Genomic DNA, 23,481 nt, shown 5'->3' on the forward strand with positions numbered 1-23,481 from the left:
GAAAGGAGTCCTAGGCTTGGGGCAGCTGCCATGGGGAACGTCCATCGTCTAAGGTGCCAAAGTAAAATGAGGGTCCATTCAGTTCTCAGATCCCCACCCTCAGTTGCCTCAAACTGTATGTCAATATTTTTCCTGCATGAGTTAAAAATGTGTCATTTATGTTTCGCTTTCCTCTCTACAAACATTGTGCAAACGGCTTGAGAACACTTTGTATGTACTTATAGCAATTTTTAAAGAAATTTATAGCAATTTTTAAAAAAAAGAGGAAGAAGAACACCTATACAATGTATTCGCCAAAAACGGATACCCCTGCAATTTCATCAACAGATGCCTAAGGCGAAGACAACAGAATGAGTACATGCCACAACCCAAAGGACTAGCCACACTACCATACATCAAGAACATTTCTGAACTGACAGCCAGACCACTACGACCACTAGGACTCATAACAGCACTCAAACCAACAGCCACTCTCAGACAACAACTCACCAGGACAAAGGACCCGCTACCCAGCATGAGCAAAACCAATGTAGTGTACAAAATCCCATGCAAGGACTGCACAAAACACTACATAGGACAAACAGGAAGACAGCTAACGATCCGCATCCATGAACACCAACTAGCCACAAAACGACATGACCAGGTATCCTTAGTAGCCACAAACGCAGATGACAAGCAACATGAGTTTGACTGGGACAACACTACTATTACAGGACATGCCAAACAAAGAACATCCAGGGAATTCTTAGAGGCATGGCACTCATTCACAGATTCTATCAACAAACGCATCGACCTGGACCCAATATACCTGCCACTGCAGCGGACAGCTGGAACTGACAACCGGAAGTGGCAGAGACAAACCACTATAAATGCCGGAGGAAACATCACAGAAGCGCTTCACAGGAGGCTCCCAAGCACTGAGGATGGCACCTAGACAGGGGACAAAACGTCTGCAACACAAATTCCCAGCTCGGCGAACAGAACCACAACAACGAGCACCCGAGCTACAAATCTTCTCACAAACTTTAAAGATTAAAGTATATTTTTACAATAAAAATATGTCTACATGGAGTTCAGTAAGGCTTTTGACAAAGTGTCATTTGGCAGACTGGTTCAGAAGCTACGTGCTTATGGGAGTCAGGGCATTTTATGGTATATTTTCCCAAGGCATATTATACGTCTATTAGGAGCACAAGGGTACTAGGGGAAAGGGTCAGTTCACTCAAGGACAAAGAAAGGAATTTATGCGTGGAGCCAGAGAAAGTGGATGAGATCCTTAAAGGGTACTTAACATCAGTATTCACCAAGGAGAATGTCATGGATGACAGTAAAGATTAGGAAGGGGTATGTTGATATTCTGAGGCACATCAATATTAATGTGGGTAAGTCCCCAGGTCCCATGGGGATCGATCCTAGAATACTGAAGAATGCAATGGAGAAGATTACTGGGGCCTCAACAGAGATATTTGTATCCTGATTAGTGACAGGTGAGGTCCAGGAAGACTAGACCATAGCCAATGCTGTTTCTTTGTTTAAGAAAGGCAACAAAGATAATCTGAGAAATTATTGGCCGGTGAGTCTTACATCAGTGGTAGGGAAAATTATTGGAGAAGATTTTGAGGAACAGGATTTACTGTTGTTTGGAAAATAATAGACTTACTTTGGCTAGTCAGCTTGGCTTTAGGCAGAGGAAATCTTGACTCAGAAATTTGATAGAGATCTTTGAGGAATGATGAGCTTGATTAATGGGCAAAGGACACTGGGTATTGTTTACACAGATCTTACATTTGACAAGGTCCTCATGGTAGGTTGATCCAGAAGATTAAATTACATGAAATCCAGGTTGATTTGGATTCAAAACTGGCTTGACCATAGAAGACAGAGGGTAGTTGTGCAGGGGTGTTTTTCCAACTGTAGGTCTATGACCCAGTGGTGTTCCACAAGGATCTGTACTGGGTCCTCTGGTGTTTGTATTTTATGTAAATGATTTGGATGAAAATGTACGTGATTTGATTAATGTGTTTACAGGCAACATGAAAATTGGAGGAATTGTGGAGTGAGGATGATTATCAAAGGATACAGCGGGATATAGATCAGTTGGTAAGTGGGCAGATAGGAGTTTAACCTGGGTCAGTGTGAGGTAATGTATTTTGGGAAGTCAAATGCAATAGGAAAGTAAATGGCAGGACTCTTAGGAGCATTTATATACAGAGGGATGTTGGGATGCAAGTCCATAGCTCCCTGAAAATGGCAAAACAAGGTGAATAAGGTGGTAAAGAAGGCAGATGGCATGCTTGCTTTCATTGGTTGGGGCATTGCGTATAAAAGTTGGCAAGTCACATTACATCTGTCTAAGACATTAGTTGGGCCACATATTGTGTGTGATTCTGCTCACCATATTATAGGAAGGAAGTGGAGGCCTTGGAGAGAGTGCAAAAGAGGTTTACCAAGATGCTGCCTGAATTGGAGTGTATTAGCTATAAGGACGGGTTGGACAAACTTGGATTGCTTTCATTAGAGCATCAGAGGCTGAGAGACATCGTGATAGAAGTATATAAAAATTGTGAGAAGCATGGATAGGGTGGACAGTCAGAGTATTTTTCCCAGAGTGGAAATGTCAAATACTAGGGGCATAGGTTTAAGGTGGAGTGGAGGGATCAAAGTTTAAAGAAGATGTGAGAGGCAAGTTTGTTTTACACAGAAGGTAATAGATGCCTGAAACATGCTGCTGGGGAGGTGGTAGAAGCAGATATGACAGCAATGTTCATTTAGACAGACACATGAACAGGCAGAGTAAGTCAACTATGAAGTGGGACTGGGGTTTGAAGGCTGAGGGGAACCTGAATGAAATGTATAAAATTATGAATATAGACCAGAAAAGGATTAATATTTCTCTACTGTGGACAGATTACATTTCTTCAGATCAAAATTCCAGATCAGGGAGGTTGTGTCATCAGGTGCACACAACTAAAGAATCAATGTATCTGTGATAAGAACAGAAAGCTCTGGAAACTTCAGGTAGCATCTATTGAGTGAAACAGAATTAATTCTTTAGAATTTCTACATGGTGAAACAGGCCCTTTGGCTCCACAAGTCCACATCGACCCCCTGCAGAGTAACTCGCCCAGAACCATTCCCCTACCCTATATTTACCCCTGACTAATAATCTACACTATGGGCAATTTAGCATGGCCAATTCACCTAACCTGCACATCTTTTGAAGGTGGGAGGAAACCAGAGCACCCAGTGGAAGCCCACACAGACACAGGGAGAATGTGCAAACTTCACACAGTCGCCATAGGCTGGAATCAAACCCGGGTCCTTGGCACTGCGAGGTAGCAGTGCTCACCACTGAGCCAACATGCTGTCCTGGGTTCAATTATCTTTCATCAAACCACCAGAGCTATGAATCATGGCAAAGGAGATATATCTGGTTTAACATGCCAGTATGTAGAACCAAATGTAACACTTCACAGCAAAATGATTTCACCTTTATGAAATTATTCACATTGCAGTGAGATTGAAGTAGATGATTAGATTAGGACTGCATCATGATTTCAGAAATTCTAATTATCAGCAGAGCAGATTTAGCCAATAATAATCCCTATTCATGTTACCTACTTATCTGCTGGCAATATTTCAGGCTTCTCCTGGTTATGTCCAATGAAGAAAAGCAAGAGAAATCCAGGCAGCCAGTGCTGAAGTGATGTTGCAGACTAAAATACCCTGTTTTGATGACTCTTGCTGCCATGTTTAAAAGGTTGATGATCCTAGAGGCATTTTGCTGGTTAGTGAGGAAAGGAAACTGAGGAGTAGGGTGCCAAATGGTTAAGGGGGCAGTGGTGTAGGTCGGGTGCCAGGCATTAAAATGTGCTAGTTGTCTGAAGGAGGTCATTGGTAATCCTCGGGACATTCATAGTGGGGCATTCAGTGACGTTAATACCATTAAATATCTGAAGAAGATGAACAAATGCTCTCTCCTGTTGAAATTGTGTATTGCCTGGCACTTGTCTGGTGCAAATGTTACTTGCTATTTACCAGCTCAAGCTTAGATATTGTCCAGATTTTGCTTAATTTGGGCATGACCTGCTTCATCACCTGAGGAGTTACTACTTTTGTTGAGCTTTGTGCAATCATCAGTGAACATCCCCACTTCTGACACTGTGATGGAAGGAAGGTCCCTGATGAAGCAACTGAAGATAGTTGGGCTGAGGGCACTACCTTGAGGTGGCTCTTGTGATTTAGGGCAGTGTCCCTATTCCTGAGGCAGGAGGCCAATGTTCATGGCCCATCTATTCCAGAAGTGTGTAATAACATCGCCCAACATGATGATTGGATAATATCTACTCCAAGGAACTCTACATAGAGATGTCCTGGAGCTGAGATAACTGTGTTAAATATGACTCCAATCAGTGGAAAGATTTCCCCCGATTCCCACTGACTTTGAAATTCCCAGAGCTACTTGATGCCATACTCAACAATAATAGCTTGCTTTGTTCCTTTACCAAACAAACATGCCAAAGCTCTTCAACATAGATTGAAACTGGGCCTCATAAGGAGATACGAGGTCAGATGCCCAAAAGCTTGATCAAATGGTTAGAACATAGAACATAGAACAGTACAACACAGTACAGACCCTTTGGCCCATGATGTTGTGCTGAGTATTTATCTTAATCTAAGATCAACCTAACCTACATATCCCTCAATTTATTGGCATCCATGTGCTTGTCCAGCAGTCACTTAAATGTCCCTAATGTCTCTACTAGAGTCACTACTACCACTGCTAGCAGTGCATTCCACGCACACACCACTCTGCATAAAGAACCTACCTCTGATATCTCCCCTATGCCTTCCTACAATTACCTTAAAATTATGACCCCTCTTGACAGCCATTTCTGCCCTGGGGAAAATCTCTGGCTATCTACTCTATCTATGCCTCTCATTACCTTGTACACCTCTATCAAGTCACCTCTCTTCCTTCTCTCCAGAATGGACAGCCCTAGCTCACTCAAGCTCTCTTCATAAGACAAGCCCTGCAATCCAGGCAGCATCCTGGTAAATCTCCTCTGCACCCTCTCTAAAGCATTTACATCCTTCCTATAATGAGGTGACCAGAACTGGACACAATATTCCAAGTGTGATCCAGCCAGGGTTTTAGTGAGCTGCAGCAAAACCTCATGGCTCTTAAACTCAATCCCCCTGTTAATGAAAGCCAAAACACCAAACACCTTCTTAACAACCCTATCAACATGAATGGCAACTTTGAGGAATCTATGTAAATGGACCCCCAAGATCCCGCTGTTGCTCCACACTGTCAAGAATCCTATCTTTAGCCCTGCTTTCAACGTTCAAATTCAACCATCCAAAATGAATCACTTTGCATTTATCCAGGTTGAACTCCATCTGCCACATCTCAGCCCAGCTCTGCATCCTGTCAATGTCTTGTTATAGCCTGCAACAGCCCTCAACACTATCTACAACACCACCGACCTTTGTGTCATCAGCAAACGTACTAACCCACCCTTCCACTTCTTCATCCACATCATATATAAAAATTACAAAGAGTAGAGGTCTAAGAATAGATGTCTGGGAGACACCACTGGCCACTGACCTCCAGGCAGAACATTTCCATCCACTACCACTCACTGTCTTCTTTCGGACAACCAACTCTGTATCCAGACAGCCAAATTTCCCCATATCCCATATCTCCTAACTTTCTGGATGAGCCTAATCATGGGGAACCTTATCAAATGCCTTAATGAAATCCATATACACCATATCCACTGCTCAACCTTCGTCAAAGAACTCAATAAGGTTTCTGAGGCATGACCTGCCCCTCACAAAGCAATGCTGACTATCTTTAATCAAACAATGTTCCTCCAAATAGTTATAAATCCTATCTCTCAGAATCCTTTCCAGTACCTTACCATAGACGTAAGACTGACTGGTCTGCACAGTGGGCGGCACGGTGGCACAGTGGTTAGCACTGCTGCCTCACAGCGCCAGAGACCCGGGTTCAATTCCCGCCTCAGGCGACTGACTGTGTGGAGTTTGCACGTTCTCCCCGTGTCTGCGTGGGTTTCCTCCGGGTGCTCCGGTTTCCTCCCACAGTCCAAAGATGTGCAGGTCAGGTAAATTGGCCCGTAGTGTTAGGTAAGGGGTAAATGTAGGGGTATGGGTGGGTTGCGCTTCGGCGGGGCGGTGTGGACTTGTTGGGCCGAAGGGCCTGTTTCCACACTGTAAGTAATCTAATCTATGTAATTCCCAGGGATTTCCCTATTCCCTTTCTTGAACAGAGGAATAACATTCGCCTCCCTCCAATCATCTGGTACTACTCCCGTGGAGAGTGAGGGTGCAGCAGTCTCATTCATCACTTCCTGTTGTAACCTTGGAAATATCTGGTCTGGCCTTGGGGACATATCTATCTTAATGCATCCCAAAGTTCCCAGCACATCCACTTTCTTAATATCAATCTGTTCAAACCTATTAACTACTGTCAACAAGGTCCCTCTCTCTAGTGAATACTGAGGCAAAATAAAGTCATTTAGGGCCTCCCCTCCCTCTTCAGACTCCAGGCACAAGTTCCCTCAACTATCCCTGATCGGCCCTACCCTCTCTCGGATCATTCTGTTATTCCTCACGTAAGTATAGAATGCCTTTAGGTTTTTCCTAATCCTTTCTGCCAAAGCTTTTTCATGCTCAATCCTAACTCTCCTCAGTCCATTTTTGAGTTATTTTCTAGCTACCCTGTAATCCTCTAAAGCTGTGTCAGATTCTTGCTTCCTCAAGTAAGCGTCCTTCATTCTTTTGACGAGGAGCTCCTCTGCTTTTGTCATCCAAGACTCCTTCACCTTACCATTCCTTGTCTGTCTCAGTGGGACCGAGCAATCCAACACTTGCAACAGTTATTCCTTAAACAGCCTCCACATTTCTGTTGTGCACTTCCCGTAGAACAGCTTTTCCCAATTTGTACTCCACAGCTCCTGCCTAATAGCTGTATAATTTCCTCTGCCCCAATTAAATACCTTCCCATACTGTCTGTTCCTATTCCTCTCCATGGTGAGAGGATTGTGGTTACTGTCACCAAAATGCTCTCCCACCAAGAGATCTGACACCTGGCCTGGCTCGTTGTCGAGCACCAAATCCAACGTTTTAATTATCCTTAAAGGAGGGAAGAGATTTGGAGAAGAAGATGAAATGGAGAGAATGCCATAGCTTAGTGTCTAGATGACTGAATGATTGTCACCAGCGGTGGACTGAATTCAAATCTGGGATGTTCCAAAATCCAGAATTGAGGGTTGTAGGCTAGAGAGAAATGCAGAGATGGGAAGGATTGAGTCTATGACAGGGACAGTTTTAAAACAAGGATGAGAATCTGAAGACTTGAGCCTATGTCCAGGAGTCAATGCAAGGCAGAAAGCATAATGGGTGAGAGGAAGACAAGATTTGCTACAGGTTACAACATGGGCTGCGGAGTTTGTATGAGCTCAAGTTTATGGAGGATAGAATATTAGAGATCAATTAGGGATGAGTTGGAATAGTTGATTCTGAAGGTAATGAGTTCAGGAGCTGGTTGGACCTAACAGAACCCAAATAATTGGGTCATTCAGCAATCTTTTGTTAAGCAAATGCTGCTTGTTCCCACTGAAAATGGCAGATTCCATCACTTTGCTGATGATCAAGAGTAGACAAATAAAACAGTAGCTGATGTCATTGGATGCACCCTACATTTTGTGAACAAGATTCCACACTATTGGGCAGCTGCCAGTGTTGTAACTGTACTGGAATAGCTTGGCTACTGGAACGATAAGTTCTGTATCTCACGTCTTCAGTACTATTACCGGAACATTGTTAAGGTCTGTAGACTTTGCAATCCAATAATACCAACTACTGCTTCATTCATCTACTCTTGATCATCATCAAAGTGTTGGAATCCAGCGTCTCCAACCACTTCTTCATATTATGTGAAGAGAATCAAATTGGCTGAAGGTTGGTAACTGTGGTGCTGGAGACCACTAGAGGAGGCCAAGATGGATCATCTACACGATTGAAGATGGTGACAAATGCTTCAGCCTTATCTTTTGCACTAATGCACTAGATTTTCCCATTATTGAGGATGGGGATATTTGCGGAGCCTCCTACTTCAGTGAATGATTGGACAGTCCACCACCATGTACAACTGGATTAGCAGGACTGCAGGCTTTAACTCCAATTGTTAAATGTAGAATTGCTTTGCTCTGTCTTTCATTTGCGGCTTGTGGTGCTTGACATACAAGTAGTCCTGTTTTGTAGCTTCAGCATGTTGATAGCTCCTTTCTAGGTTCATGCTCTGGGCATACCCTCCTGCACTCTCCACTGGTAATGATTGAGTGGGTGATATAGAGTAATACAGCATGCAAACAGGCCCTTCAGCCAGGCAAGAGGTTGCAGATTGTGTTGGAGTGCAATTCTGCTGCTGTAAATGGCCCACAGTGCCTCATGGATGCTCAGTTTAGATCTGATTAAAGTCTTTCCTATTTAGCACTGTAATTGTGCCATACAACCTGATCGAACCTATTATTAACATGAAGATGGCACTTTTAATCCAGAAGGATTGTGCAGAGATCACTCTTACCAACACTGGCATGGACAGATACATCTACCACTGGTAGCTTGAGGGGATAAGATCATGTGCATGTTTCCCTCTTGTTAGTTATTTCACCACCTTTTGTTCACCAGCTATGTCTGTGAGATATCAACTGGCCCAGTTAGGAGTGGTGTTAACAATCTACCTTTGATGATAGATATTGAAGTCTCCATCAATACATTCTCCACCCTTGCTCACCTCAGAACTTCCTCCAAGAGATATTCAACATGGAGAAGCATGGATTTATCACCCAGGTGTTGGAGTCTATACATTGTAATGAGCAAGAAGTTTTCTTGCCCATGTTTGACCTGACACCATGAGGCATCATGGAGTGCAAAGTCAATGTTGAGGATTCCCAGGGCACTGTGTACCACTGTCCTGTCACCTCTGTGCACTTGCAATAATTAGGCATTTAAGGCTCTTGGCCAAGTGTTGGGAAATGGGATTAGAAAAGCTCAGTGGTTGTTTATGACTAGCATTCTGTCTCCCCGATTAGAGGAGACCATATTGAGAGCAATGGATGCAGCAAAGTAAGTGGGTGGATGTGCAGGAAAATCTCTACCAGACTTGAAATGATCCTTTAGGGCCTTGGACAGAGGTGATAGGGCAACATCTATGGGACACACGCACAAACCAACCCCACTGCTGTGTGGCCAACCACTTCAACCACCCCTTCCACTCCACCAAGGACATATAGGTCCTGGTCCTCCTCCACTGACAAGTCAAAGCCACCCACCAACTGGAGGAAGAACATCTCATTTTCTGTCTCGGGATCCTCCAACCATATTGCATTAACATCGACTTCACCAGTTTCCCAATCTCCCCTCCCCCCACCTCATTCCAGATCCAACCCTCCAACTCGGCACCACTCTCCTGACCCGTCCGTGTTCCTTCCCACCTATCTGCTCCAACCTCCCCACCGACCTATCATAATTACCTTCTACCTGCATCCTGCCTTCCCACAGCCCCACCCTCACCCCCACATTTATCTCTCAGCCCCCTTTCCCCTCCCCATTTCTGATGAAGGGCTAATGCCTGAAACATCAACTCTCCTGCTCCTGTCTGACCTGCCGGGCTTTTCCAGTGCCACACTTTTAAACTCAAAGGCAGTACGGGAATAACAAAACATTCTGTCCTTTCAAACAACATTCACATTCCATTAAAAAATTCAAATTTATTAATTTAGATCCCTCTGGCTGTTGAGCGTTAGTAACAATAATATTATACCCAGACCTGCAACACATGCATGTCCCACTAGAGATCCAATGGACAATCACTGAGTAATACTACAATCTCCATCTCAGTATGACCCTGCAATGCGACATGGATGGGAGCTGAGAGCATTGAAGTCAGACCTTATGAAGGATATGATACAAAACAAAACGCAGCAAGGGAAGCAATAGGCAGTCTATAGTTTTTTTTCTATAAACTGAAAACATGTTAAATGGACTGTATTTCCATTTTGCAATACCTGAGCCATCAGGAGTTGACCGTACACATGTAGGCAACATCTTCAGACTGGAAGAGTTGGGGAAGGCCAAGCCCTTCAGCATCTCAGCTTTGAACTGAACCATGATGTCTTCGATCTGGTCTTTATTGAGTTGCATGTTGAAAAGGAAACGATTTACCTGGGACATGAAGGAAGTTAAGTTTAGAAATTAGCGACAGACAGAACATATTGAGCAAGACATTGGAACTACAGAAAGAGAGAGACAGAATCTAAAACAGTAAAATGAAAGTAGGGCAAATGAACATACCAGCAATGAAGTAGGTAGCTGGTTTAATTCAAGTCTGTACGTACTATAAAGCATACTCTTCTAAATCTAAGCAGAGCGATTGGTGTGAAAAGAATGGCGACAAACGAAAAAAGGTAATAATCTTGGTTATTACCTCATTCATGAGCAAATTGGCATAAGGAAAATAGATTTGGGAAATTAGTACATGATTCACAGATTTACATTTTATATGTTTTACATTTACTAACTTTCCAAAATTCCTTTGATTCGGGGAAGGTTACATTAGAATGGAAATTAGTAAATTTAACTCCCTTATTCAAAAAGATGTCAAAACAGGAAACTACAGGCCAGTTTTTTTTCATTCAGAAGATATGGGTGCCATTGCCCATCCCTAGAGGGTAGTTGAGAATTCACTACATTGTTGTGGGTCTGCAGTCACATGTAGGCCAGACCACAAAAGAATTACAGTTTCCTTTCCTTAAGGACATATGTGAACCAATGGAATTTCCCAACAATCAACAAAGACTTTGTTAAACTTTTAATTCCACATGTTTATGAAATTTAAATTCCACCATCTGTCATCCAGGATTTAAGCCCAATCTCCAGAATTTTACCTGCCTTTACAGAGTAACAGTCTAGCAATAATACCATCACCTCCCCAACTTAACAGTGATCATAAGGAAATGGCAGAAGTTGTAATTAAAGGCGTAATTGTTGTGTTGTGTCCCACAGTTAATATATCAGTATGCCTTTCAAAGACATGCTCATAATATTGGGTATAATGGTCTCAGATTCCATCTTTACTTTGGCAACGTGAAGCATGACAAGCTGATGGAAGTGTTCTACTCTTTATCACTGAATAGCTTAATGTTAGCCCAGGTATAAATGTGCCTGTGAATATAATATTTGTATGTATTAATGAGTTGTAATAAACATCTGTTGGATCTTTCAATGCTATGTTACCCATTTCTTGATTTTTATGCTATGACCTGATTACCCTCAAGTTATAGACTGCATTACAGTGATGACATGGTGAAAGATATTTTGTCAAGCTGACTGTTGAGACACAAGTGTTTACAATGTGGCAATTACATTGTTGGAGTATATTCCTGGAGGTTAATTTGCATTTATACTTGCATTTACAAATAACAGAAAGCGATGAGGCATTGTATAGAAATGATGAAATACTGAAAATAGGGGCAGGAATAGGCAATTCATCCCATCATTCTGCCATTCAACATTTAATTGCTGACCATGTATCGCAGTGTCAAAATCCAGCTCCCCCCATACTCCTTGATGCTTGAAATCTCTAGGATACTTTCTTCAATATATATACAGTAACTTAAGTGAGAGAAATTCCACAGGTTCATCACCCTCAGAGAGAAACGATTTCTCTTCATCTCAATCTGAAATGATCTACTGCAGATCTGGAGTACCTGTGTTCTGAAATTTTGGCCCTTGCTGTTTTGGTGTATAAGTTATAACATTTAAATATTTAAATGTTGGAGGGTTGATTGGTGAATTCATAGTTTTTATAAAAATTAGTGGGGTTGTAAGTAGCGAGGAGGATAGCCTTAGATTACAGGAGGATATAGATGGGCTGACCAGTGGCAAATGGAATTCAAACTGGATGAGTATGAGGTGATGCAGTTGAACAGGATAACAAGGCAAGTGAAGATTCGGAGATGCCGGTGTTGGACTGGGGTGTACAAAGTTAAAAATCACACAACACCAAGTTATAGTCCAACAGGTTTAATTGGAAGCACACTAGCTTTTGGAGCGACACTCCTTCATCAGGTGATACACAGCATGAACCATAGGATCCTGGGAAGCACTAAGGATCAGAGGGACCTTGGTGTGTACACAAGACAGGTGGATAAAATAGTTAAGAAGGTATATGTATATATTAGTCAAGGCATAGAATGTAAGAGTAGAGAGGTTATGCTGAAAGTGTACAAAACATTGCTCAGGCCACAGCTAGAGTATTGTGTGCAGTTCGGGAATCCGCATTCTAGCAGAGACGTGAAAGCACTGGAGATGGTGATATTTACCACGATTTTGCCTGTGTTAGAGAGTTTAAGTTACGAGAAGAGATTGGACAGACAGGGATTATTTTCCTCAGGGCAGAGAAGATTGAAATGGGACATGACTGAGATGTATAAAATTACACGGGGCATAGATAGGGGAGACGGAAAGAAAATGTCCCCCTTGGTGGAGGGATCAATGACTGGTGGCACAGATTTAAGGGAAGGGGTAGAAGATTTAGAGGAGATGTGAGGAAAAAGTTTTCATCCAGGTAGAGGTGGGAACTCACTGGCTGTGACGGTGATAGTAGCTGAAAGTGCCGGAGAAACCCAGCCGTTCTGGCAACATCTGTGGAGAGAAAAGAGTGTCAACATTTTGGAGCCAGTGAGCCCCCATCAGAACTACAAGTTCAACTGCAACTCCGGTTCTGACAAGTTGAATTTTGCATTGATTTCATCTTTCACTAACAATGGCATCCTAGTTCCTTTTCCTTTTTTGCCTTGCCTTCCTAAAGATTGAATCACTCAGTATTGGCCATTGTATCATGCCTGTTCACAATTATTTACTGTTAATTTGTCTGTGAATGCTCTGTGAATTCAGATAGAGGCTGGAATCTATATAAAGACCTGAATGATGTGAGAAATTATTCACCTCATCTTTTACCAAGATGCGTTTCGCACAAGGTAGCAGTGAGTTACTGGATAACAACCTTATTACACCTCACCTCATTAATGTGCAATGTCTATCCTGCCAACCACCATGAGTAAACAAGTGCCAGGAATTCTCCTGTAGTAAGGATGTTGTGAAACTTGAAAAGGTTCAGAAAAGATTTACAAGGATGTTGCCAGGGTTGGAGGGTTTGAGCTACAAGGAGAGGCTGAATAGGCTGGGACTATTTTCCCTGAAGTGTCGGAGATTAAGGGGTGATTTTATAGAGGTTTATAAAATTATGAGGGGCATGGATAGGGTAAATAGACAAGGTCTTTTCCCTGGGGTGGGGGAGTCCAGAATTGTGGGGCATAGGTTTACGATAAAAGGGGAAAGATTTAAAAGGGACCTAAGGGACAGCGTTTTCGCACAAAGGGTGGTGCGTGTATGGAATGAGCTGCCAGAGAAAATGGTGGCGGCTGGTACAACATTTAAAGGCATCTGAATGGGTATATGAATAGGAAGGTTTAGAGGAATATGGGTCAAATGCTGGCAAATGGGACTAGATTAGGTTAGAATATCGGCATGGATGAGTTGGACTGAAGGGTCTGTTTCCGTGCTGTAAACCTCTGTGACTCAACACCTAAAATACCTCAAAAAAGGAGCAGCTGTTACAGCCAGAATTGGTGTTTGGTATGCTTTCCTTTATTGGTCAGAGTATTGAGTACAGGAGTTGGGAGGTTATGTTGCGGCTGTACAGGACATTGGTTAGGCCACTGTTGGAAAAATTGCATGCAATTCTGGTCTTCCTATTGGAAGGATGTTGTCAAACTTGGAAGGGTTCAGAAAAGATTTACAAGGATTTTGGCAGGGTTGGAGGATTTGAGCTATAGGGAGAGGCTGAACAGGCTGGGGCAATTTTCCCTGAAGCGTTGGAGACTGAGGGGTGACTTTATAGACGTTTATAAAATCATGAGGGACATCGATAGGATAAATACACCAAGTTTTTTCCCTGTGGTGGGGGAGTCCAGAACTAGAGGGCATAGGTTTAGGGTGAGAGGGAAAAGATATAAAAGAGATCTGAGGGGCAACTTTTTCACGTAGAGGATGGTACGTGTATGGAATGAGCTGCCAGAGGATGTGGTGAATGCTGGTACAATTACAATATTTAAGAGGCATTTGGATGGGTATTTGAATAGGAAGGGTTTGGAGGGATACGGGCCAGATGCTGCCAGGTGGGATTAGATTGGGTTGGGATATCTGGTCGGCACGGACGAGTTGGACTGTAGGGCCTGTTTTCGTGCTGTACATCTCTATGACTGTAAATCAGAGCAGGGACCTGATGACTTTAGTTCATGGCTGCCTAAGAGAAACCTCCTTTTTGGACACCACATAAAAACATCTCAGAGCATCAGCTATACTCACCCATCGTCCACAGAGACCCAATATTCAGTTCAGTGAGGGGTTGGGTGGGAGGTGTGTGGTTTGGGTGGGGCGCTGTCAGTCATGGAATGCCAGTATTGTCAGTCACAACCTGAGTCCAGGGGCTTGGCAATGATCATTATCATTGGTGGTCCCTTGTAGACGAGGATGATTCTCTTCCACTCTCAGCGTGAATCCATAGACGATTACATTCCTGATGAAGGGCTTATGACTCCCCTGCTCCTTGGATGTTGCCTGACGTGTTGTGCTTTTCCAGTGCCGCACTTTTCGATTCTGACTCTCCAGCATTTGTAATCCTCACTTTCTCCTGCACAGACTGTGGTGGTTTTGGGAAGGGGTGGGTAGGGCATTGTGTGGCTGTGCACTCTTTTCACTGTTTTCGCTTGGCTTCCGTTTTTTCCTAACAGTGAGTCTCGAGGTGCTCAATGCCTTCCTGAATGATCCTCTTCCACCTTGAACAGTCTTGGGCCAGTGTCTGTGGGAATGCTGCACTTCTCCAGTGAAGCCTTGAGGATCCCGCTGAAGTGCTTCCTCTGTCCACCTGGGGCTTGCCTGACGTTTTGGAGTTGGGAGTCGAGCACCTGCTTGAGGACTTCTGTCTTGATCATGAGGCAACGTGCAATGCAAAGTATCCGTGTTTAGTTCAAATATTGGGCAAAGGTAGTTTACACCATGCCATTGCTCCTTGCAAATTGACATTGGCATCAAAATGATGCTGAACTTAGCAGCAAAGAGTTAAAAAGGTGAGCCATAATTTGTATCACCTGCAAGGGAGATGTGGGAGGTAGAGAACAATTGCCCATCATCCGCCATATAAGTGTTAAGACGGATTTTACTGAATGTTAATGAGAATCTTTGCAGTTGATGTGGCTCTGGGATAGGAAAGATTTGGAGTGCAGCAGACATTCCCTTTTTGATGTACTGTGTTGGTTCCTCAGCCTTTACAAGTTGCTGCACTTACTGAGGTTGAAGCTGAATGAATGATTGAGACAAAGCCCTGGTTATTTCCCTGCGTGGAGGGGTTGTGCTCAACCCTCATCTGCAGTGACTCTTCATAGACCTGACTGACTCCATTTGTTCCCAATGGAGGTCGTTTCCACCCAGAGTGATAGGCTGTGCTGGCTGCTGGGATCTTGCTCACTGCCACTGCTTTCCTAGTATTGGATGGCAGCAAGTATAGGAGGACCCACGGCCAATGGCGAGCCCAGCAACAACAAGGTCCTGCAGAGGCTGACGAGCATCCAGCTCAGGGAGAGATCCCAGATCCTTCAGGATGAATGGAATCTGCAGGAGGAACAGAGCTTTTCAGCTTGGACTACTTCTCGGGGATGAGTGAGGTGCATTGTTGAACCAGGCTCCCTATGTCCCAGGAGACTATGGGGGGGAATGTGCCGGATGCTGGAATGGGGACCTGAGGCCTAGGAGTGGGAGGCTATCCTTTCCCAGTGCCTGTGAAGCTCACTGCTGCTCCGAACATCTGTGACTGGCTCCTTCCAGACAGTGATGAGTGCCCTATATGGGATTGCTTGGTCATCACCCCATCAGTACAGCGATTGATGCCATCTCTACAAGCTCACACTGGTCATTCCATGACAGGGTCAGTGCTGCAGCCTGGGTGATTAGATTCAGGCTTCTCCCCAGGGTGCCATCATCTGTGCATTGAGAGGGCTGGATCACCACGCTGCAGAATTCATCAACAGGAAGGGGATCCATTCTATAATGCCCATGTTATCTGTGATTACTGCTACCACTTCCTGGAGGGGTGTGCCCACTATCCTGGCAGCTGCTATGACTCTTACATCCTGGAGCACTCTTTGAGGGTCCAGGGATTTTACAAGAAATCATTACTGGGGGGATGCCCACTGTCACGAGGATGCAATTGTGCAATTGTTGCGAAACACAGCTACAACACTGTCCATGCCTCAACCAGGGCAGTCCTGGGGCAGAGAACGGGGGCTGCTGCAGATGTGGTTCCACTGGGGTGGGGGGAGAACGTGTGTGAAGTTGGGATGGGGGATTTATTCCACACAGAGCATGCCACACTATCCTGGAGTCCTGTGCTTTGCACAAGTGGAGCTGAAAATTAAGTGATGTGCTGAATGCTGAGGACCTATAGGAATGGGACAGTTGTGAGGAGAAAGCTAAGGGAATTGAGCTGAAGGAAGCTCCTGTGACAGAGTTCAGCTACACTGGGCACGACAAGGCAGACAGAAGCTGACTGACACCCGGTTCCTGAAGTGAGTGCAGCAGACAATGATTAAATGTGAGATAGTCACTAGTCACCGTCATGATGCCTACATGTAGTTTGCATTGGGGGGGGTTAGGAGGTGGTGAGCTGCAGCTTTTATTCAGTTTGTTTGTGTTCACATTTTCTGCCTGTAAATAAAATCTCACTTTGGAACAGCAGCATGTGGCTCAGTGGTTAGCACTGCTGCCTCACAGCACCAGAGACCTGGTTCAACCCCAGCCTCGGGCAGCTGGCTGTGTGGAGTTTGCACATTCTCCCCGTGTCTGCGTGGGTTTCCTCCGGGTGCTCCGGTTTCCTCCCACAATCCAAAGATGTGCAGGTCAGGTGAATTGGCCATGCTAAATTGCCCAAAATGTTCAGGGATTTGTTGGTCAGGCGCATTAATTAGGGGTAAATAGGGGAGGGGTCTGGGTGGGTTACTCTTAGGAGGGGCTTGTTTGGGCTGAAGGGCCTGTTTCTACACAGCAGGATTCTATAGAACTGTCTGAATATCTGTACATGATGTTCCCCTACTGGATAATGACAAGATGAACATTTACAGTAGGCATTGGGGACAGAGCAGTGATGCCTTGGAGGATGGTTAGACTGAGTGTTTGATGCGGAGAAGCCGGTGATGGTCAGAGGTGGACAATGTTAAAAATCATACAACACCAGGTTATAGTCCAACAGGTTTATTTGGAAGCACTAGCTTTCAGAGCGCTGCTCCTTCATCGGGTAATTAGTGGGACAGGATCACAAGACGGGCGGCACGGTGGCACAGTGGTTAGCACTGCTGCCTCACAGCGCCAGAGACCTGGGTTCAATTCCCGCCTTAGGCGACTGACTGTGTGGAGTTTGCACGTTCTCCCCGTGTCTGTGTGGGTTTCCTCCGGGTGCTCCGGTTTTCTCCCACAGTCCAAAGATGTGCAGGGTCAGGTGAATTGGCCATGCTAAATTGCCCGTAGTGTTAGGTAAGGGGTAAATGTAGGGGTATGGGTGGGTTGCGCTTCGGCGGGGCGGTGTGGACTTGTTGGGCCGAAGGGCCTGTTTCCACATTGTAAGTAATCTAAGACACAGAATTTATAGCAAAATATCAGCGCGTCACGTAATTAAAACGATATATTGAACAAATATAGATTGCTGTTAAGTCTTTCATCTTTTAGAATTGGTTGCAGGTTTCTGTTCATTAATATGTAAACACCAGAACTTCTTTTCAGTCACGTTCTTGTGATAACAAGGTTTTATAAAAAAAGGTGACATCTCAGCTCAGACAATGAATTAAAGATGTGATGTTCGAGTCTGTCTGTATCCCAATCTTGATTCAGATTGATTCTATTTCCAAAGTATGAATTTATAAAATGTAGTATGGATTGACTGCTTGCAGATTATGTGCTTTTTGCACAAAATAGAACGTATCTGCAAATACAATAGTTAAGACCAGGGAAACTGTGCCCCCTGGTGGTTAAACAAGGCTGAGAGAATGAGCATGTACAGTGGAGGAGTGTCAGGCCTGTTGGCGATGTGCACAGGGTGCCATTACATTGCCAGTAAGGAGCAACTCCAGATTGTCCGGGTGCATAACAGACTCTTAAAGATGGTACCAGCACCAGGGACACCAGTCTTTTGGTTCCTATCCAGTGAGTGACGAGCTAGTCCTGTAATAGCAAGTGTTGGAATGGGGCTAGAATTAGTCGAAAGGGTGCCATAGAGACGGGTAGATGTTAATGCAAGTTGGGTCTCTTGCAGCAAGAGACCTTGCTAGGCCTCACAGAGAGAAACTCCACAAAATTGACACTTAGCTAAAAGAAGTATAATTATCACATAACTTTAGACTTGACTTGTTGATATTTTTACACTTCTCTCTTTCCACTTTGGCACTATTTGCTGCTAGACCTTGTATCCTATACTTTCCACTTCTCCCTTCTACTTTTCTATCTCTCATAATATGCATCAGAATCGTGAACTAGAAATTGCTGGAGAAACTCAGCAGCTCTGGCAGTATCTGTGGAGAGAGAGAGAGAGACAGACAGAATTGATATTTTGAACTTAACATATCTCTACCTCTGAACTTCCAATGACGAGTGATATTGGCCTGGAAACATTAACTCTGTTTCTCCCTCCGCAGATACTGTCAGACCTACTGAGTTTCTCCAGAACTTGCTATTTTTATTTCAGATTTTAAAATGTTTATTTCAGGTAAGGCTATTGGTTGACATTCATCACATTTATGTCAGAAGAGGCTAATGAAGGGGGACAGGGAGAGTAGAAAATGTCAGCAGCAAGTATCTTTAGCAAGTATCTTTAGATCATGATGTTTTATGGTTACTAAAGATACTGTAAGTCTCTAGGATTCTGACTCTGACTCTGTGACACACTTTTTCTCTGCATACCCAGTATGTGATAAGGTTGGCTGTTCACTTTCTTATACCTCAATGTATATGCCAAATTATTTCGAATTTCCAACATTTTGGAGATGGCACGGTGGCTCAGTGGTTAGCACTGCTGCCTCATTGCCAGGGACCTGAGTTCGATTCCAGCCTTGGGCGACTGTGTGGAGTTTGAACATTCTCTAATGTGCAAAGTGGAGGTCGTTTCCATAGGCTGGAAAAGGAAATGAAAATATGGATGCCCAGAAAACAGAGTACAGACTCTGAAAATGGTCTTGGAAGCAAGCATAGTATTTGGAAAAAGTCAAGACTGGCAAAAGATATTCTGATCCAAGAAGGCAGAATCGTGTAAGATGGACGGGCAAACGGATGTCACAGTTTAACTAACGGAAGGAGCAGGGAATAGGCTGGGAATTTCAAAAGTAGAAGATTATCATATGATCATGATGTTTTATGGTTACTAACATATCTGAAGCTAAATTATTCAAGAATGCCAAAGAAGATCAGTCATAGATTCCCTACAGTATGGAAACTGGCCATTCAGCCGAACAATCCTCCGAAGAGTATCACACCCAGACCCATTCCCCTATCCTTATTGCTCTACATTTCCCCTGACTCATGCACCAAGCCTAAATATCCCTGTACACTATGGATAATTTAGCATGGCCAATTCACCTAACCTGCATTCGGAGGAAACCCATGCAGACATGGGGGGATCGTGCAAACTCCACACAGACAGTCGCCCTAAGCTGGAATTGAACCTGGGTTCCTGGTGCTGTGAGGCAGCAGTGCTAACCACTGAGCCACCATGCCATCCCCAAAATGTTGAAAACTCAAAATAATTTGGTGTATACATTGAGGTATAAGAAAGGGAACAGCCAGCCTTATCACACAATGGGTATGCAGAGAAAAAGTGTCACAGAGTCATAGAGATTTACAGCACCGATAAAGGCCCTTCAGTAAATTGTATCTGTGCCATTAAAAAACAAGACTTATTCCAATCCCATTTTCCAGCACTTGGCCCAAAGCCTTACAGGCCTCATGCACATCAAAGTACTTCTTAAATGTTGTGAGGGCTTCTGGCTCTACCACCTTTACAGGCAGTGAGGTCTAGATTCTCACCACCCTCTGGGTGATAACATTGTTCCTCACATCTCCACCAAACTCTGCTCCTTATCTTAATTCTATACACACTCTCCCATTTCTCTTCATAACTGGCAACATCCTGGTAAATCTCTCCTTCCCTAATGCCACACATCCCTCCTATAATAAGGATTCCAGAACTGCACATGATACTCTAGCTGTGGCCTAACCAATGTTCCAACATAACCTTCCCTGCTCTGAAATTCAACATCTCAGCTATTCAAGGCAAGTATACCATATGTCTTCTTCACAACTTTATCTACCCAACTCACTGCTTTTAAGGGACTGATGGACATGCACACCAAGGTCCTTCTGATCCTCAGTGCTTCCCATGGTCCCACTTTTCATCATGTTTTCCTTCAGCATGTTTGCCCTGTTCAAGTGCATTACCTCACACTTATCCAGATTGAATTCCATTTACCACTGATCAGCTCATCTGACCAGCCCATCTATATCCTCATGTAATCTGAGGCTATCCTCCTTACTATTTACCTCCCCAATAATTTATGTTTCATCCGCAAATTTATTGACCAGCCCTCCTACATATTCAAGTCTATATGAACCACAAACAGCAAGAGCCCCAAACACTAAGCAATGAGATGATGTTGAATTCCACTGGACACAGACTTCCAGTCACAAAAACAGCCTTCATCCATCACCTTCTGCTTTGTACCACTCAAACAATTGTGGATCCAATTTGTTCTGACTCAAGGACCTTTGCTATCAAACTCCTGTGTAGGAACTCACCAAGAGCTTTCCTGAAGTCCATGAAGACAACATCAAACACATTGCTCTCATCTACGCACCTGATCATCTCTTTGAAAAATCCAATCAAGTTAGTCTGTCATGGCCTCTCCATAACAAAACCACACTGACTATTCTAGGTTCATCCCTGCCCCTCCAAGTACAGAATAATTTTGTCCCTTAGAATTATTTCCAATGGTTGTCCCACTAACAATGTTAAACTGACTGGCCTGTAGTTTCCTGGTTTATCCCTTGCTCTCTTCTTGAATAATGGTACCATATTGACCATCCTCCAATCCACTCCTGTGGCCAGACAGGAATTGAAAATTATTGTGATGGTAATTTCTGTAATTCTATCATAGTCCTTCTCCCTGATTTCTACACCCACATCATCTCTCTCACTAGTGCACATTGACACAAAGCATTCATTTAGAACCTTACCTATGTTCTCTGGCATCACACACAAATTATCAGTGAGAATCATAGAATCCCTACAGTGTGGAAGCAGACCATTTGACTCATCGAGTTCACACCAACCCTCCAAACAGCATCCCATCCAGACCCATCCCTTACCCCATCCCTGTTCCCTTTCCCATGGCTAATCCACCTAGCCTGCACATCGCTGGAGTCTATAGGCAATTTACCATTGCCAATTCAGCTAACCTGCACCTCTTTGGATTGTGGGAGGAAAGTACACTATTACACTTGTCTACAATTAGCCTTTTATTTCTCTCAGAGTGTTAGGGGCATGACAACACACTCCCAGCATTGTACCTCAGGGAGAAGATTAAGGATTTACCCTGCTAGTGTAAAGGTATTGTTGGAAAACAAAGAAATTTCTAAATGAAAATGGGTTGACATGGAAAAATGTTGTTTTAAGAATTCTTTAATCTTTAATTGCTTTGTAATTAGTTCTGTGTGTGAAAAATAGCTTTTTTTATGAAAGAACTGGGAATATGGGACCTATTCTGAGGTCCAGAAGGGAAAGGGGGAGAGGAGGAGAGCGCTAGTTATAGGAGACTCTATAGTTAGAGGGACGGACAGGCGGTTCTGTGGACATGGACGAGACTCTCGGATGGTTTGTAGCCTCCCGGGTGCCAGGGTCCGAGACGTCTCGGACCGGGTCTTCAGAATCCTTAAGGGGGAGAGTGTGCAGCCAGAAGTCGTGGTGCACATTGGCACCAACAACATAGGTAGGAAGAGGGGTGGGGAGGTCATTCAGGAGCTCAGGGAGTTAGGCTGGAAGCTAAAAGCTAGGACAGACAGAGTCGTCATCTCTGGGTTGTTGCCGGTGCCACGTGACAGTGAGGCAAGGAATAGGGAGAGAGTGCAGTTGAACACGTGGCTGCAAGGATGGTGTAGGAGGGAGGGCTTCAGGTATTTGGACAATTGGACTGCGTTCTGGGGAAGGTGGGACCTGTACAAGCAGGATGGGTTGCACCTGAACCAGAAGGGCACCAATATCCTGGGAGGTAGGTTTGCTAGCACTCTTCGGGGGGGTTTAAACTAATTTGGCAGGGGGATGGGATCTGGACTTGTAGTCCAGCAAGTAGGTTAGCTGTTTTTCAGGATGTCCAAGAATGCAGGGAGGCTGTGGAGAAGGTAGCATTGACAGGGAATACTTGCGGACACAGAGATGGGCTCAAGTGTGTATACTTCAACGCAAGGAGTATCAGAAATAAGGAGGGTGAACTTAAGGCGTGGATCGGTACTTGGGACTACGATGTTATGGCCATCACGGAAACGTGGATAGAAGAGGGACAGGAATGGTTGTTGGAGGTTCCTGGTTACAGATGTTTCAGTAAGATTAGGGGGGGTGGTAAAAAAAGGAGGGGGGTGGCGTTGCTAATTGGAAATGGTATAACGGCTGCAGAAAGGCAGTTCAAGGGGGATCTGCCTTTGGAGGTAGTATGGGCTGAAGTCAGAAATAGGAAAGGAGCAGTCACCTTGTTGGGTGTTTACTATAGGCCCCCCAATGCATCAGAGATGTGGAGAAACAGATTGGGAAACAGATTTTGGAAAGGTGTAGAAGCCACAGGGTAGTAGTCATGGGCAATTTCAACTTCCCAAATATTGATTGGAAGCTCTTTAGATCAAATAGATTGGACGGGGCGGTGTTTGTGCAGTGTGTCCAGGAAGCTTTTCTAACTCAGTATGTAGATTGTCCGACCAGAGAGGAGGCCATATTGGTTTAGTACTTGGTAACGAATGGGGACAAGTGATGGGCTTGTTAGTGGGTGAGCATTTTGGTGATGGTGACCACAATTCTGTGACTTTCACCTTGGTTATGGAGAAAGATAGGTGCATGCAACAGGGCAGGTTTTACATTTGGGGGAAGGGTAAATACGATGCTGTAAGACAGGATCTGAGGAGTATAAGTTGGGAGCATAGGCTGTCAGGGAAGGATGACGTTGAAATGTGGAACTTTTTCAAGGAACAGATACGACGTGTCCTTGATATGTATGTACCTGTCAGGCAGGAAAGAGATGGTCATGTGAGCGA

The 23,481-nt window shown here is 44.2% G+C and overlaps 1 protein-coding gene across 1 annotated transcript in view; it reads right to left on the reverse strand.

Annotated features, from left to right (window-relative positions):
* The window catches only part of LOC122544108 (hexokinase-1-like), a 261,171-nt gene extending 250,917 nt beyond the window's left edge, over positions 1-10,254 (reverse strand). Inside the window, exon 1 of the mRNA XM_087999152.1 lies at positions 10,098-10,254. Within this exon, the coding sequence (XP_087855278.1) occupies positions 10,098-10,233 (136 nt within the window). The 5' untranslated portion in view covers positions 10,234-10,254. The remainder of the gene's footprint in view (positions 1-10,097) is intronic.
* Between the last annotated feature and the right edge of the window lie 13,227 nt (positions 10,255-23,481).

Source organism: Chiloscyllium plagiosum, unplaced genomic scaffold (genome assembly GCF_037043375.1).
Source record: "Chiloscyllium plagiosum isolate Xiang-an unplaced genomic scaffold, Cpla_swu_hap1 HiC_scaffold_22, whole genome shotgun sequence".
Lineage (NCBI taxonomy): Eukaryota > Metazoa > Chordata > Chondrichthyes > Orectolobiformes > Hemiscylliidae > Chiloscyllium > Chiloscyllium plagiosum.